This window comes from Ammospiza caudacuta, chromosome 36, assembly GCF_027887145.1.
Source record: "Ammospiza caudacuta isolate bAmmCau1 chromosome 36, bAmmCau1.pri, whole genome shotgun sequence".
In the NCBI taxonomy this organism is placed as follows: Eukaryota; Metazoa; Chordata; class Aves; order Passeriformes; family Passerellidae; genus Ammospiza; species Ammospiza caudacuta.
The window spans coordinates 241,319-256,806 of NC_080628.1; the positions used below are offsets into that span (position 1 = coordinate 241,319).

At 64.9% G+C, this 15,488-nt stretch overlaps 4 protein-coding genes across 4 annotated transcripts; 2 read left to right on the plus strand and 2 right to left on the minus strand.

Moving 5' to 3' along the window:
• Positions 1–221: 221 nt before the first annotated feature.
• POP7 (POP7 homolog, ribonuclease P/MRP subunit) lies at positions 222–2,056 on the minus strand. Its single transcript, XM_058822914.1, has 2 exons — positions 2,033–2,056; positions 222–1,445 (listed from the first exon to the last, which is right to left on the minus strand). Exons 1-2 carry the CDS (start codon positions 2,054–2,056, stop codon positions 942–944), a joined length of 528 nt encoding a protein of 175 aa, XP_058678897.1. The 3' UTR covers positions 222–941.
• Positions 2,057–2,064: 8 nt separating this feature from the next.
• Positions 2,065–8,527, plus strand: ACTL6B (actin like 6B). Its single transcript, XM_058822915.1, has 14 exons — positions 2,065–2,182; positions 2,608–2,684; positions 3,049–3,214; positions 4,035–4,135; positions 4,239–4,336; positions 4,727–4,821; positions 5,323–5,485; positions 5,982–6,072; positions 6,726–6,787; positions 6,876–6,990; positions 7,666–7,746; positions 7,829–7,924; positions 8,206–8,292; positions 8,373–8,527. The coding sequence occupies exons 1-14, from the start codon at positions 2,065–2,067 to the stop codon at positions 8,451–8,453; spliced, it is 1,431 nt and encodes a 476-aa protein (XP_058678898.1). The 3' UTR covers positions 8,454–8,527.
• A 1,115-nt stretch (positions 8,528–9,642) lies between these two features.
• On the plus strand, positions 9,643–13,918 carry MEPCE (methylphosphate capping enzyme). Its single transcript, XM_058822975.1, has 4 exons — positions 9,643–10,824; positions 11,317–11,535; positions 12,384–12,510; positions 13,675–13,918. The coding sequence occupies exons 1-4, from the start codon at positions 9,643–9,645 to the stop codon at positions 13,725–13,727; spliced, it is 1,581 nt and encodes a 526-aa protein (XP_058678958.1). The 3' UTR covers positions 13,728–13,918.
• A 338-nt stretch (positions 13,919–14,256) lies between these two features.
• On the minus strand, positions 14,257–15,343 carry PPP1R35 (protein phosphatase 1 regulatory subunit 35). The gene is made up of 4 exons (XM_058822983.1): positions 15,260–15,343; positions 14,906–15,128; positions 14,696–14,805; positions 14,257–14,620 (listed from the first exon to the last, which is right to left on the minus strand). Exons 1-4 carry the CDS (start codon positions 15,335–15,337, stop codon positions 14,453–14,455), a joined length of 579 nt encoding a protein of 192 aa, XP_058678966.1. The 5' UTR covers positions 15,338–15,343; the 3' UTR covers positions 14,257–14,452.
• Positions 15,344–15,488: the final 145 nt, after the last annotated feature.

Sequence of the window (15,488 nt, forward strand, 5' to 3'; positions counted from 1 at the left end):
GGTCCCTCTTTGTCACCTGGGTCCCCCCCCAGTGTCACTGGACCCTCTCCATGTCCCCCCCCATTGTCCCCTGTGTCCCCCCCCCATTGTCACCTGGGGGTTTCCTGCCCCAAATGTCACCGGTGACGCAGAGGAAGCCCCAGCCCCGCCACCCCCAACCTGTCCCAAATCTCCCCAAAAAACCCAAAACCAAAAACACCCAAAAACCCCTGAGGCGTCGCTGCTGCTGCTGCCACCGGCTTTATTGGGGTGTCACCTCCCCGTGTCACCTCCCCGTGTCCCCCCAAGAGTCCCCAGACTGCTGTGGGGGTGCTCGGGGTGACACCGAGGGTCTGGGGTGATGTTGAGGGGTCCCAGGGTGACACCGAGGGGCTCAGGGTGACACTGAGGGTTTGGAGTGACATTGAGGCCTCAGGGTGACACCGAGGGTCTGGGGTGACGTTGAGGGGTCCCAGGGTGACATCGAGGGGCTCAGGATGACACCGAGGGGCTCAGGGTGACATCGAGGGACCCAGGGTGACACTGAGGGTTTGCGGTGACATCCAGAGGCTCAGGGCGACACCGAGAGCTCAGGGTGACATTGAGAGCCCACAGTGACATCCAGAGTCTCAGGGTGACACCCCGAGGGTGACACCTTGGTAGCCCCACTCGCGGCGCTCTGCACCCGTCGGTGGCACCGGTGGCATCGTCCGTGTCCCCGAGGCATCCAGGCCACCGTGGTGGCCTCACACGCACGGCTCTCGGTGGCATCTCGGTGTCCCCAAGTCCTCGCGGGGGTCCTGGTGGCCCCGGGGACGCTTTGGTGGCCCAGCCGTGTCCCGGTGACCGTGACCGGTTCTGAGTGGGTTCCGGGGGGATTTTGGGGAGCCCGTGGGGGTCCCGGTCACCGTGACCAGCTCCGTGCGGATCCCGGGGGGGTTTCGGTGGTCCCGGTGCCCCCCTCAGGCGCAGGGCGCCTCCCGGCAGAGGCGGATGTGGATGGCCGAGTTGTGCCGCGGGGCGTCCCCGTCCCCGTCCCCGTCGCCGTCGGCGCTGCCGGGGCGCTGCTCGCGGTGCCGCTCGCGGTGCGGGCGGAGGGGCACGGAGGAGGTGCTGGCGTGCAGCCGCAGCGCGCCCCCCGCGCCCGCCTGCAGCTGCAGCGCCAGGTTGATGGTGCGGGGCACGGCGAGCCCGAGCCCGTGCAGCCGCAGCTCCCCGGCCCCGGCCCCGGGACCCCCGCCCGGCGCCAGGAGCCGCTGGCAGCGCCGCAGCTGCGCCCGGAAATCCGAGCGTGACGTCACGAACACGTCATTGCTGCCCGGGGCGGCGGCGGCGGCGGCGGCACCGGAGCGGGGGGGGGAGCCCGCGGCGGGGGGGGGGCGGGGCACGGCGGCGGCGGCGGGGGGGGGGGCCCGGGGACCGCCCCCGGGGGCGGGGACGGAGCGGCGGAGCGGCCCGAGGACATGCTGGGGAGAAACGGGGGGAATAACGGGGAGGGGGCGTCAGGGGCGGAACCGGGACCCCCCCACACCCAAAACCCGCCCCCAGACCCCCCCAAACCGCCCGTGACCCCCTCCGGGACCCCCCCCGTGATCCCCGAACCTCCCCCTCACCCTAAAGCCCCCCCCAAACCCCCCGGGCCCCCCTCCCCGAAATCGCCCCCCCCGCCGGACCTCGCGCGTGCCGCGCCGCCGCCGCTTCCGCTACGAGGCCACGCCTCCCCCGGAGCCACGCCCCCCGGCGGGGACACGCCCATGCAAGCACCGCCCACATTGAACCACGCCCCCCCCCGCGCGCCAGGGAGCGTTTTTGGGGAGTTCTGGGGTTTTTTTAAACCATCGCGCGCGAGCCCTGCCACCCGCACCCGCCATTTTTGGGGTTTTTCAGTAATAAAAGCCGTTAATTTTTTAATTAATCAGCGGGGGTGATTGCGTGGGAGTGGCTTAAGGGAAACCACGCCCCTTTACCAGGCAGGTGATGATCACATAGCCACGCCCACAAAGGGAGGAGCCTCGCTTTACAGACCACGCCCCCCGGACGGTTAACAAAGGGCCGCGGCCCCTTTAAGGGGCGCCATGGCGGCCAATGGGCGCGCGCGCCGCACGGCGGGCGCTGATTGGGCGCGGGCGGGGCCCCGCCCCCTGCCCGGCCGGCGCTGTCCCGGTGCTGAACGCGGCCATGAGCGGCGGCGTCTACGGCGGCGGTACCGGGGCGGGGCCAGGCCCGGGGCGGGGCCACCGCGGGGGGCGGGGACACGGCGGGGGGGCGGGGCCAAGGCGGCCGTGGGGGGGGTAAGGGGGTGGGGGATTGGGGGGTCCCCGGGGGGTTCCGGTGTCACCGTCGTGTCCCCCGAGCCCTCAACGCGAGGGGGGCGTTCTGAGGGGGGGGTCTCCTTGTCCCGGGGGTCCCGGTGCCACCATGGTGTCCCCTCGATGTGAGGGGGGCATCCCGGGGTCTCATTGTCCTGGGGGTCCGGGGGTTTTTTGGGGGGGGGGTCTCGTTGTCCTGAGTGGGTCCCGGTGTCACCATCGTGTCCCCGTGTCCCCTCAATGTCCTGGGGGTGTCCCCGTCCCGGGGGTGCCCTCACTGTCCCGGTGCCGCCCCCGTGTCCCCGTGTCCCCTCCGCAGACGAGGTCGGGGCCCTGGTGTTCGACATCGGCTCCTTCTCGGTGCGCGCGGGCTATGCCGGCGAGGACTGCCCCAAGGTCGGTGCCACCGCGGCCCCTCCTGTCCCCCCGTGTCCCCCCGTGTCCCCCCCGTGCCCCTGTCACAGCCCCCTGGACAGATGAGGCCGCCGTGTCCCCAGCACGCCGTCCCCATGGTGGTGACAGCGCCGCCATCCCCCAGACCCACAGACCAGTGTCCCCATGGTGGTGACAATGCCACCGTGTCCCCAGCACGCCATCCCCGTGGTGGTGACAATGCCACCATCCCCCAGGACCCCCAGACCACAGCGTCCCCATCGTGGTGACGACAATGCCACCGCGTCCCCAGCATGCCATCCCCATGACCACGGTGTCCCCGGGGCCACCCCAGGCCCCGTCCCCACGGTGGTGGCACTGTCCCCAGGCGGATTTCCCCACCACGGTGGGGCTGCTGTCCCCAGACGAGGTGTCGCTGGAGCTGGACGGGGACAAGGACAAGAAGGGTGGCAAGGTGTACTACATCGACACCAACGCGCTGCACGTGGCCCGCGAGGGCGTCGAGGTCCTGTCCCCGCTCAAGAACGGCATGAGTGAGGGCACGGGGACACCGGGGGGACACCGGGGACAGGGGGGGGACACAGACCAACGTGTGGGGGCGGAGGGGACTGCAGGGGACACGGTGAGAGATCAGGGACAGCACAGGGACATTTGGGGACATTTTGGGGCACACGGAGGGGCACAGGAGGACACCAGGGGCTGGGGGTCTCGGGGATTGCCTTGGGGGTCCCAGGGGGGGCTGCTGTGCCCCAGCGCCCGCGTGTCCCCACTGTCCCCACTGTCCCCACTGTCCCCAATGTCCCAATGTCCCCAATACCCCCAATGTCCCCAATGTCCCAAATGTCCGTAATGCCCCCAATGCCCCCAATATCCCCAATGTCCCCCAATGTCCCCAATGTCCCCCACATCCCCAATATCCCCAATGTCCCCATGTCCTCCATGCCCCCAATGTCCCCAATGTCCCCATGTCCTCCATGCCCCCAATATCCCCAATGTCCCCATGTCCTCCATGCCCCCAATGTCCCCAATGTCCCACACATCCCCAATGTCCCCAATGTCCCAATGTCCCCAATGTCCCCCAATACCCCCAATGCCCCCAATGTCCCCAATGTCCCCCAATGTCCCCACTGTCCCCAATGTCCCCACTGTCCCCAATGTCCCCCAATGTCCCCACTGTCCCCAATTCCCCCAATGTCCCCCACATCCACCACATCCCCAATATCCCCAATGTCCCCATGTCCCCCATGCCCCCAATGTCCCCCATGTCCCCACTGTCCCCCATGCCCCCAATGTCCCCCATGTCCCCACTGTCCCCACTGTCCCCCACATCCCCACTGTCCCCACTGTCCCCAGTCGAGGACTGGGAGTGCTTCCAGGCCATCCTGGACCACACCTACGGCAAGCACGTCAAGTCGGAGCCGGGGCTGCACCCGGTGCTCATGTCCGAGGCGCCGGTAGGTGTGACACGGCCGTCCCCAGTGTCCCCCGGGCGTGACGCGGCTGTCCCCAGGGCGCGCCCAGTGTCCCCACGTCCCCCCGTGTCCCCCCGTGTCGCAGTGGAACACGCGCGCCAAGCGGGAGAAGCTGACGGAGCTCATGTTCGAGCACTACAACATCCCGGCCTTCTTCCTCTGCAAGACGGCCGTGCTCACCGCGTATCCCTGAGTGTCACCTGAGTGTCACCCGAGTGTCACCTGAGGGTCCCCACTGTCCCCAGGGCGTGCCCAGGGTGTCCCCAGCTCGTGTTCGAGCACTACAACATCCCGGCCTTCTTCCTCTGCAAGACGGCCGTGCTCACCGCGTATCCCCGCCTGTCACCCGAGTGTCACCTGAGTGTCACCTGAGGGTCCCCTGGGTGCGTCCCCTGGGTGTGTCCCCACTGTCCCCGTTGTGCCCCTTGACCCCCGTCCCAGCTTTGCCAACGGGCGCAGTACAGGGCTGGGCGTGTCTGGCGGGGCTGGGCGTGGCCAGGGCAGTTGGGTGTGGCCGGTGGGTGTGGCCAGGGCGGGCCCCGCCCCGTTATGGCTCCCTGACCCCCATCCCAGCTTTGCCAACGGGCGCAGCACGGGGCTGGTGCTGGACTCGGGCGCCACCCACACCACGGCCATCCCCGTGCACGACGGGTACATCCTGCAGCAAGGTGAGCACACACCTGGGACAGGTGAGAACACACCTGGGGCACACCTGGGGCAGGGGGGGCAATGGGGACACACCGGGTACATCCTGCAGCAAGGTGAGCACACACCTGGGACAGGTGAGAACACACCTGGGGCACACCTGGGGCAGGGGGGGCAATGGGGACACACCGGGTACATCCTGCAGCAAGGTGAGCACACACCTGGGACAGGTGAGAGTGCACCTGGGGCACACCTGGGGAGGGAGGGGTACTGGGGACACACCTGGGACAGGTGAGAACACACCCAGGACACACCTGGGACAGGTGAGAACACATGTGGGACGCACCTGGGACACACCCATGCAGGGGAGGGGCACCAGGGACACACTCGGGACACACCCAGGACACACCTGGCACAGGCGAGGGCTTACAGGGCACAGCGTCAGTGGCCACACCCCCTGGGCAGGCTCTGCCCACCTGTGCCAGGTGCGGGCGGGCGTGGCCTGACACGGCCCCGCCCCGCAGGGATCGTCAAGTCGCCGCTGGCCGGGGATTTCATCTCCATGCAGTGCCGGGAGCTCTTCCAGGAGCTCAACATCGACATCGTGCCGCCCTACATGATCGCCGCCAAGGTGGGCGGGGCCGCCAAGGTGGGCGGGGCCACGCACAACGCTCCTCCCACCTGTGGGTGGGTCATCCTTAGTCCCACCCTGATTGGGTGGGATCATTTTAGCTCCATCCCCTGTGTTAGCTCCGCCCAGTTTGGGGTGGGTGATTCAGCTCCACCGCCTTTGTTAGCTCCGCCCATTTTGGAGCGGGTTCATTTAGCTCCGCCCCCTGTGTTCGCTCCGCCCAATTTGGGGTGGGCTCATTTAGCTCCATCCCCTTCTGAGCACCCCAAATTATTAGCTCCACCCCTTTTGGGGTTGGGCTTATTTAGCTCCACCCACTTATGAGCAGCCAAATTATTAGCCCCCCCCCCTTTTTGGGGTGGGCCCATTTAGCTCCACCCCTTTGAGATCACACTCCTCATTGGACACTCCTACCCTTTAGCCCCACCCCCTGCATGCCATCACCCTCAGACTCCTCCCCTTACCCCATCCCAGGGGAAGCTCCTCCCCTTCCCTTTCACATTATTACTCGCAAGCCACGCCCCCTTTTCTGTCTGGCCCCGCCCCCTGCAGGAGCCCGTGCGGGAAGGGGCCCCCCCCGAGCTGGAAGAAGAAGGAGAAGCTGCCCCAGGTGTCCAAATCCTGGCACAACTTCACCTGCAACGTGAGCAGGGGGGCTTGGGGGTCCTGAGGGGCATTTGGGGATCCCTGAGGGGGATTTGGGGGTGCCTGAGGGGCATTTGGGGGTCCCTGAGGGGGATTTGGTGGTCCCTGAGAGGATTTGGGGGTCCCTGAAAGGGATTTGGGGGTCTCTAAGGGGGATTTGGGGGTCCCTGAGAGGGATTTTGAGGTCCTGAGGGGATTTGGGGGTCCCTGAAAGGGATTTGGGGCGTCCCTGAGAGGGATTTGGGGGTCCCTAAGGGGCATTTGGGGGTCCCTGAGGGGGATTTTGGGGTCCCTAAGGGAGATTTGGGGGTCCCTGAGGGGGACTTGGGGGTCCTGAGGGGGATTTTGGGGTCCCTAAGGGGGATTTGGGGGTCCCTGACGGGGATTTGGGGGTCCCTAAGGGGGATTTTGGGATCCCTGAGGGGGATTTGGGGGTCCCTAAGGGGGATTTTGGGGTCCCTGTGGGGGATTTGGGGGGTCCTGAGGGGGGGTTTGGGGGTCCTGAGGGAGATTTGGGGTTCCTGAGGGGGATTTGGGGGTTCCTGAGGGGATTTAGGGTGTCCCGGAGGGGATTTCAGGGGTCCTTAGGGGGATTTGGGGGTCCCCGAGGTGATTTCGGGGTCCCTCACCCCCATTTTTGGGCTCCCCCAGGAGGTGATCCAGGACTTCCAGGCCTCGGTGCTGCAGGTGTCGGACTCGCCCTATGACGAGCAGTGAGTGCCGGCCCTGGGGGGATTTTGAGGGGGATTTTGGGGGGCATTTTGGGGCGGGGTCCCCCCAAACCCGCCCTGTCCCCCCCAGGGTGGCGGCGCAGATGCCCACGGTGCACTACGAGATGCCCAACGGGTACAACACCGACTACGGCGCCGAGCGGCTGCGCATCCCCGAGGGGCTCTTCGACCCCTCCAACGTCAAGGTCCGGGGGCTCGGGGCTCCTGGGGGTCTCTGAGGGGGATTTGGGGGTCTCTGAGGGGGATTTTGGGGTCCTGAGCAGTCTCTGAGAGGGGTTTGGGTGTCTCTGGTGGGGTTTTGGGGGTCCAAGGGGATTTGGAGGTCCCCATGGGGGTCCTGGGGGGTGTTTGGGGTCTCTGAGGGGAGTTTTGGGGGTCCTGGGGGGTCTCTGAGGGGTCTCTGAGGGGGGGTTTGGGGTCTCCGAGGGAGACTTTGGGGGTCTCTGAGAGGCGTTTTGGGGGTTTTTGGGGGGGTTTTGGGTCTCTGAGAGGGGTCCTGAGAGGTCCCTGAGGGGAATTTTGGGTCTCTGAGGGGGGATATTGGGGGTCCTCGGGGGTCTCTGAGGGGCATTTTGGGGTCCTGGGGGGGAGTTCGGGGTCTCTGAGGGAGTTTGGGTGTTCTGAGGGGTCTCTGAGAGGTGTTTTGGGGTCCTGAGGGGGCTTATGGGGTCTCTGTCAGGGATTTTGGGGTCCTGGGGGGGTCTCTGAAGGGGGTTTGGGGGACATCGGTGGGATTTTGGGGGTCCCTGGTGGGGTTTTGGGGGTCACAGAGGGATTGGGCATTCTCAGAGGGTCCCATAGGGTTCCCAGGGGGGGTTTTGGGGTTTTTGGGACCCCCTGACCCCCCGGTTTTCCCCCAGGGCCTGTCGGGGAACACCATGCTGGGCGTGGGCCACGTGGTGACCACCAGCATCGGGATGTGTGACATCGACATCCGGCCCGTGGGTCTGGGGGCTCCGGGGGGGGGGGGTCTGGGGGACGTCAGGGACCCCTCCCCACCCCCCTGCCCCCGTGTGCCCCCAGGGTCTGTACGGCAGCGTCATTGTCACCGGCGGGAACACGCTGCTGCAGGGCTTCACCGACAGACTCAACCGCGAGCTGGCCCAGAAAACGCCCCCGGTGAGGGACCCCGGACTGGGGATGGGGATCCCAAACCCCCCGTGAGAGACCCCCACAATTTGGGACGAGGGGACCTTGAACCCCTCTGAGGGGCATTTGGGGCTGGGGGGGGACCCACGCTGGGCCTCAGGGTTTCTCCCAGTTACCACCAGTCACTCCCGTGGTGGTTTCCCCGTCACCCCCAGTGGCGCCCAGCGCTCCCAGCTGCCCCAAGGGGTTCACAGCTGTCCCCCAGTGGTTCCCAGTTGCCCCCAGTGCTCCCAGTAACGCCCCTGTCCCAGAGCATGCGCCTGAAGCTCATCGCCAGCAACAGCACCATGGAGCGGCGCTTCAGCCCCTGGATCGGGGGCTCCATCCTGGCCTCGCTGGTGAGCCCGGGGCTCCGGGGGCAGCCAAGGGGGGTGTCCCCCCGCCTGGGACCCTCAAAACGGCCCCAAATTCCCCGCAGGGCACCTTCCAGCAGATGTGGATCTCCAAGCAGGAGTACGAGGAGGGCGGGAAGCAGTGCGTGGAGCGCAAGTGCCCCTGAGGAGACCTGAGAGAACCTGAGGGGAACTGAGGGAAATCTGAGGGAGCCTGAAGGAACCTGAGGGGAACGGAGAGAATCTGAGGGGTCTTGAGGGGCCCTGAGGGGACCTGAGGGGATCTGAGGGAACCTGAGGGGGCCTGAGGGGAAAATCGCGCAGGAATCCATTAAAACCCGCACAACCCACCTGGAACCGGCTCGGTGGCGGCAGGGATCGGTGGGGGCGGTTCACGGGAAGGGTTGAAAAGTTTTTTTCAACGGATTTTGGCGGATTTCGCGTAAAAAAAAAAAAAAAAAACCAACAAAAAAAACCACGAACGGCCGGTCACGTGACCGGGGTGGGCACGTGCCGGGGGCGGGCGGCGCTGCTGCGCAGGCGCGAGGGCACGTGACGGCGAAAGGGCGGCAGAGCGTGCGCGAGACGCCGAGCGGGGTCTCGCGAGAACTCGGGGGCGGCGGCTGCGGCGGCACCGCCCCCCTGCGGCCGCGGCGAGAACTGCGCGCGCCGTTCTCGCGAGAGCCCCACGCGCCCCGTGAGCTCCGTTACCGGGCGGGTGGGGCGGGGAGGGGGGGGTAGGAGGAGAGAGAGCCGGTTCGGTGACGTCACGAGCCGGAACGGTGACGTGAGTACTCGGCCGAAGGAGAGACCGGCGCTGGAACGGGGACGGGGGGGAAAACGGGGGACTGTGTGCGGGGGAAAAGGCGTCCGCAGTGCGCACGCGCGGCTCCCTCACGGACTCCAACTGCCGGCAGCCTCCGCGCGCGCGGCGAGGCCCCCACGCAGGGCGGCCTTACCGCGCCTGCTGCGCCTTCCGGCCGCCCGCCGTTCTCCTCCGTGCGCTTCGCGCGTCTCTCAGGCCTTCACCGGGATCCCCCCGGTGCCTCCTGCCCTTCCTCCCAGCCGCCGTTCTCCCGCGCTCTCCGCGCAGGCACTCCCCTCGGACACCACACACTACCGAGGCCCCCTCTCCCCGCGCGCTGACTCTCGTGATTGGCCTCCGCGCGCCCCGCCGCCGCTCCTATTGGCCGAGCCTCGCCGCCCCGCCCCTTTTAGTGGGCGTTCCCGCGCTGAGCCCCGCCCTTCGCCTATATAAGCCACGGCGGGCCGCCGCGGCGCTGCCATCGCGGGCGGGAGGCGGCGGACGCGGACGCCCCGCGCGCGCGGCTCCCCCGCTCCCCCCTCCGCCGGCGCATGCGCGGGGGCGGCGCGGCGCAGCGCGCAGGCGCGGGCCGGGCCGCCATGGCGGCGGCGCCTGAGGCCTTCCTGGTGCCGCCGCCGCCGCCGCCTCCTCCCGCCCCCGCCGCGGCCCCGAGCGAGCCCCCCGAGCCGCCGCGGCCCCGCAATGGCCTCCGCGCCGCGGGCGGCGGCGGCGGGAAGCGGCGCAGCAGCTGCGGGGCGAAGCAGCCGGCGTGGAAGCGGCGGCGCCGCGCGGCCTCGGAGTGCGGCCCGGTGCTGCCCTCAGAGTTCCTGCTCGGCGGGAACATCTTCGACCCGCTCAACCTCAACAGCCTGCTGGACGAGGAGGTCAGCCGCGCCCTGAACGCCCGCACCCCGCAGTCCTCGCCGCTCCCGCAGCGCGGCCGAGACCCCGTGGAGATCCTGGTGCCGCGGGACATCACGGACCCGCTGAGCCTGAACGCGCCCGGTGAGGGGCTGCGCCTGGCCTCGCCCGCCAAGAGCGCCCGCCGCCGGCACCGGCACCGCGGCCAGCAGCGGGCCAGCACCGCCGCCAGCGCCGCCGCCGCCGCGACCGCCGGCGAGGAGCCCGCTCGGCCCGCCGAACCCTCCGCCGCCGCCACCGCCCCGCCGTGCCCCGCCGCCCTGCCCGCCCCCGGCCGGCACCGCAAGCGCCGACGGACTTGCAGCAAATCCGAGGGGCCTCGCCCTCCTCCTCCTCCTCCCGCCGCCGGCAGCACCACCACCGAGAAGTCGAAACCCCCCGGCAAGGCGGCGCAGCGCCCGCGGCACCAGGTGCGCAAGTTCCAGTACGGGAATTACTGCAAGTACTACGGGTACCGCAACCCCGACGTGGAGGACGCGCGGCTGCGGGCGCTGCGGCCCGAGTGGTTCGCGGGCAAGGAGGTGCTGGACGTGGGCTGCAACGTGGGGCACCTGACGCTGAGCATCGCCAAGCGCTGGGCGCCCGCCAGGGTGGTGGGGCTGGACATTGACGGGCGGCTGATCCGCTCGGCGCGCCAGAACATCCGCCACTACCTGTCCGAGGGGCTGGGCGCGGACGGCGAGGCCGCGGGGGCGCCCAGGAAGGGATTCCCGGCCGCGCTCTGCGCCAGCCGCGGCCCCATCGCCGCCCCGCAGCTGCCGCCCGACGGGCCCGGCGCCGCCGACTTCCCGCACAACGTGGTGTTCGTCACGGTGAGAGAGCGAGGGGCGCGGGGATTGGGGTGTAGGGCTGAGTTTTGGGGGTGTCGGGCTGAGTTTTGGGTGGGTTTGGGGATGTCGGGCTGAGTTTTGGGGTGTAGGGCTGAGTTTTGGGGCGTTGGGCTGAGTTTTGGGTGGGTTTTAGGCGGTCTCGGTGCGTGTAACAGGGCTGGATGGGTTGAGAGCAGTTTTAGGGGGATTTTAGGTGATTTTGGGTACCTCAAACCCTTTTTGGGGAGTCAGTGTGCGCCCTCCACCCCCTAAAATCCCTCGCTGGGCATACCCCAAACCCTTCAGTGGGGTGCAGCGTGTGCCCCCCACCCCTCAAATCCCTTCAGGGGGTTCAGTGTGTGTCCCCCAGCCTAAAACCCTTCCACGGGTGTCCCAGAATCATTCAGGTGGGCTCAGTGCGTGCCCCCCGCTCTGCTCAGATGCCATCTGCAGCCCCCCAAGCCCCTCAGCGCCCCCCAAACCCTGTCCCCCCAGGGTAACTACGTCCCCGAGCGGGAGGAGGCTGTCGGGGCGCAGCGCCCCGAGTTCGACGTGGTGCTGCTGCTGTCGCTGACCAAGTGGGTGCAGCTCAACTGGGGCGACGAGGGGCTCAAGAGGCTCTTCAGGAGGGCCTTCAGGCACCTGCGGCCCGGGGGGCTGCTGCTGCTCGAGCCGCAGCCCTGGGAGTCGTACCGCAAGCGCAAGGGGCTCACCGTGAGTCTGGGGGCGTCGCTGGGGGGCCACTGAGGGCTTTGGGGGCGTCCTGGGATGGGCACTGAGGGGCTTGGGGGGTCTGGGGGGGTCCTGGGGTGGTCACTGAGGGGCTTGGGGGGTCACTGAGGGGCTTGGGGGGGTCACTGAGGGGCTTGAGTGGTTATAAAAGGGTCTGGGGGCGTCGCTGGGGGGTCACTGAGGGCTTTGGGGGCGTCCTGGGGGGGTCACCGAGGGGCTTGGGGGGTCACTGAGGGGTTTGGGGGGGGGTCACTGAGGGGCTTGGGGGGGGCACTGAGGGGCTTGGGGGGTCTGGGGGGGTCCTGGGCTGGTCACTGAGGGGCTTGGGGGGGGCACTGAGGGGCTTGGGGGGTCTGGGGGGGTCCTGGGCTGGTCACTGGGGGGTTTGAGTGGTTATAAAAGGGTCTGGGGGAGTCACTGGGGGGTTGTGAAGGGGTCTGGGGTGGTCACTGAGGGGTTTGGGGGGTCTGGGGGGGTCACTGAGGGGCTTGGGGGGTCACTGAGGGGTCCAAAAGGGGTCTGGGGGAGTTATTGGGGGCTGTAAATGGGTCTGGGGGGATCTGTGCCCTTAGTGAGGCAGGACTGGGGGTGAATCTCTGGGTTTTGGGGGTCCCGGGGGGGTTCCCGACCCCTTTTTGCCCCACAGGAGACAATGTAGATTATTTGGGGTGCGGTATCTCTGTTTTTGGGGCTGAATCTCTGGTTTTTGGGTGTTGCTGACCCCTTCTTGCCCCCCAGGAGACGATGTGTGTTTTCCAGGGTGGGATATATTTATTTTTGGGGGTGAATCTCTCTACGTTTGGTGTTTTTCTCACCCGCTTTCCCCCCAGGAGACGACGTACCGCAACTACCAGCGCATCCGGCTGCGTCCCGAGCAGTTCCCGGCGTACCTGACCTCACCTGAGGTGGGGTTCGAGCGCTGCGAGCTGCTGGGCACGCCCCAGCACAGCTCCAAAGGTGGGCACCCCAAAATGCCCCCAAATCCCCCCAAATCCCCCAGCCCCCCGCCGCAAAACAGCCGTAAAAAACGGCATTTGGGGGTTTTTTTAATGAGTTTTTGGGGATTTTCTGAATTATAGGGGATTTTTAGGGATTTTTGGAGTTTTTTTAGGGATTTTCCAAATTATTGGAATTTTTTAGGGCATTTTCTCGGCTTTTAAAGAGTTTTTTTAAGGGTATCTTAGCTATTATTAAGGGTGTTATTAAGGATATATTAGTTATTATTAAGAGTATATTATTATTAAGGGTATATATATATTATTATTTTGCATTATGTTATATATAATATATATATAATAAAGTATATTTATTATATATATCGTAAAACAGATATTACATTTTATAAAATATGTATATTACATACATGTACATATATGCAACTATATATATTATATATGTATTATATATAGCATAATATTAAGAGTCTATTAAGTATTACATAGAATTTGTATTATTTAACAGTCATTAAGTATTAAAATTTTAATTAAAATTTTTAATTATTTTAATATAATTAGTATTATAATACAATTATAATAATACTTATTACAATAATTATATAGTTAATGTAATATATAACATTAATATAATATGTATAATCAATATAATATGTATAATTACATATAATTATAATGGTACTTAATAATACTATTATAATAATAACACTTATTATAATAATATATTAAGTATTAAAAACTCCTTTTTTTTTTTGAATTGGGCATATTTAGGACTGTTTAAAAATTTTTAGGGATTTTTTAGGACTGTTGAGGGTAAGTGAAGGACTTTGTTCTTTGGGGATTTTAGGGTTTTGGGTTTTAATTTTAAAGGACGTTTGCAGAGCTGTTTTAGGACTTTTTAAGGTATATTTATGGGTTTTTTAAAGGTTCTTTGAGGATTTTTAGGGTTTATTTAAATTTTTAGGGGGTTTTTAGGGTTTTTTTTAAAGTAAGATGTTTATGGAGCGGTTTTTACAATTTTTTACGGTATATTTAGGAATTTTTTTACTTGGTTTTTTTTTGGGCTTTTAGTTTTTTTACTCTATTTTAAGATTATTTTGGGGTCCCAGTGTGAGGGGGGGCTGTGAGTTCTGTGCCCCCTCCCCAATTTTCCCTCTCGCCCCCCCAGGTTTCCAGCGGCCGATTTACCTGTTCCACAAGGGCCGAGGCCACGCCCCCTGAGCCCCCCCGGGTGGGGGAGGGGCGGGGGGGCTGCTCCCCTCCCCCCCCCGGCTGCCAAACGGGGGGAGGGGCCGCGCGCCCCCCCCTCCCCCCGCATTTTGGGGTGTTCCCTCCCCCCTCCCCCCCCCGGGCGTTTGCCGTGGTTTGCTCCGAGCGGGGGCGGGGCCCCGAATAAAGGAGGTGATTGGTCAGCGCTGGGCGCGGGGTCTTTCTTTGGGCGGGGCCTCGGATAAAGGAGGTGATTGGTCAGCACAGTGGGGGCGGGGCCACGGGGAACTTCAAAATTAACGGGTTTGTTATTTTGGGGGGAAAAAAGGGATTTTGGGGGGAAAAGGGGTCACAAAAACCTTAAAAATAACAAAATTTTTTTTGGGGGGGTGGGAAAAGGGGAATTTTGGGTGAAAAAAAGGGATTTTGGGATAGAAAAAGGGGGATTGAGAAGTGGGAAAGGGGGATTTGGTGGGGTCACAGGGACACACAGACCATCAAAAATAAAAAATTTATTATTCTGGGGGGAAAAAGGGATTTGAGGAGGGGAAATAGGGATTTTTGGGGGTAAGAAAGAGGAATTTGGGTGAGAAAAGGGGGATTTGGGAGGAGAGGAAAGGGGGATTTGGGGTGGAAAAAGGGAATTTGGAGGGGGAAAAAAATGGGGTTTTTTGGGGGATAAAAAGGGTTTTTTTGGGGTGAAATGTGGGAATTTGGAGGGGGGGGGTCTCTCCCCGTTATCCCCCTCCCCACTGCAGCCGTTTCCGGTACATGGCGAAGGCGGCTCCGGGGGGGCGCGGGCGGGCCCGGGGGGGCTCGGGGGGCGCGGGGGGGGGAAGGCACGGCCCCTCCCCCCCGGTGTTGGCCACGCCCCCCGCCAGCACGGCGAGGCACGGCCCCGGTACCTGGGGGGGGGCAAAGGACACGGTGGGGACCCGCCGGTACCGGGGGGGTCCGGTAATTCCGGGGCGGGGTCTCACCTGCGGGGGGGGCGCGGGCGGGACCCCCCTGCGCGGCCCCGGTACCGGCGGCGGCACGGCCAGGCTGACGAGGCCGCGGAACAGGCGCTGGGCCGGCGGCACGTTCATGGCTGGAACCGGGGGGGGGTTCCGGTTAAACCGGCGCTCACCGGTGACGCTCACCGGTGACCCCCCCCGGTCCCCCCCGTTAATCGCCCGCCCCGCGGTTACCGGCGGCCGCCGCCCCGCCCAGCGCCGAGCGCGCCGCCCACGAGCTGCCCAGGAGCGCGGCCGCCGCTCGGGGCGCGTCGAACGGAACCGGGGCGGCCCCACCGGGACCGGCGCGGGTGCTGTGCGGGGTGGGCGTGGCCAGGAACGGAGCCCCGGCTGCTTCATCCTCCTCATCCTCCTCCTCATCATCATCGTCCTCGGCCGGGATGGGCGCGAACCGCACCTGGAACGGCGCGAGGGGAGAACTGGGGTCCCCGAGGCCCCCCCCGCCGGTTGGGGGTGTCCCGGTCCCTCCCGCCACATCCCCCCCCACCCCCCCGGTGTTCCGGGACCGTCCCGTTCCCCCTCCCCCACCTGCCGGTGGCCCCCCCCGCGCCCCCCCCGCCTCAGGATCCCCCCGGGCGGCGGCGGCGGGAGCGCGCGCGGCCTCATGGCGGCGGAGCCACGCCCTGTTTCCGTCGGTGGCCACGCCCCCTCCTAACGGCGACCGCTCCAAGACGGCTGCGCCTCCCTGACCTCCCCAAGATGGCGGCGCCCAGGGGGTCACGCCCTTCCCAAGATGGCCGCCCGCTCCTCCCGTGTC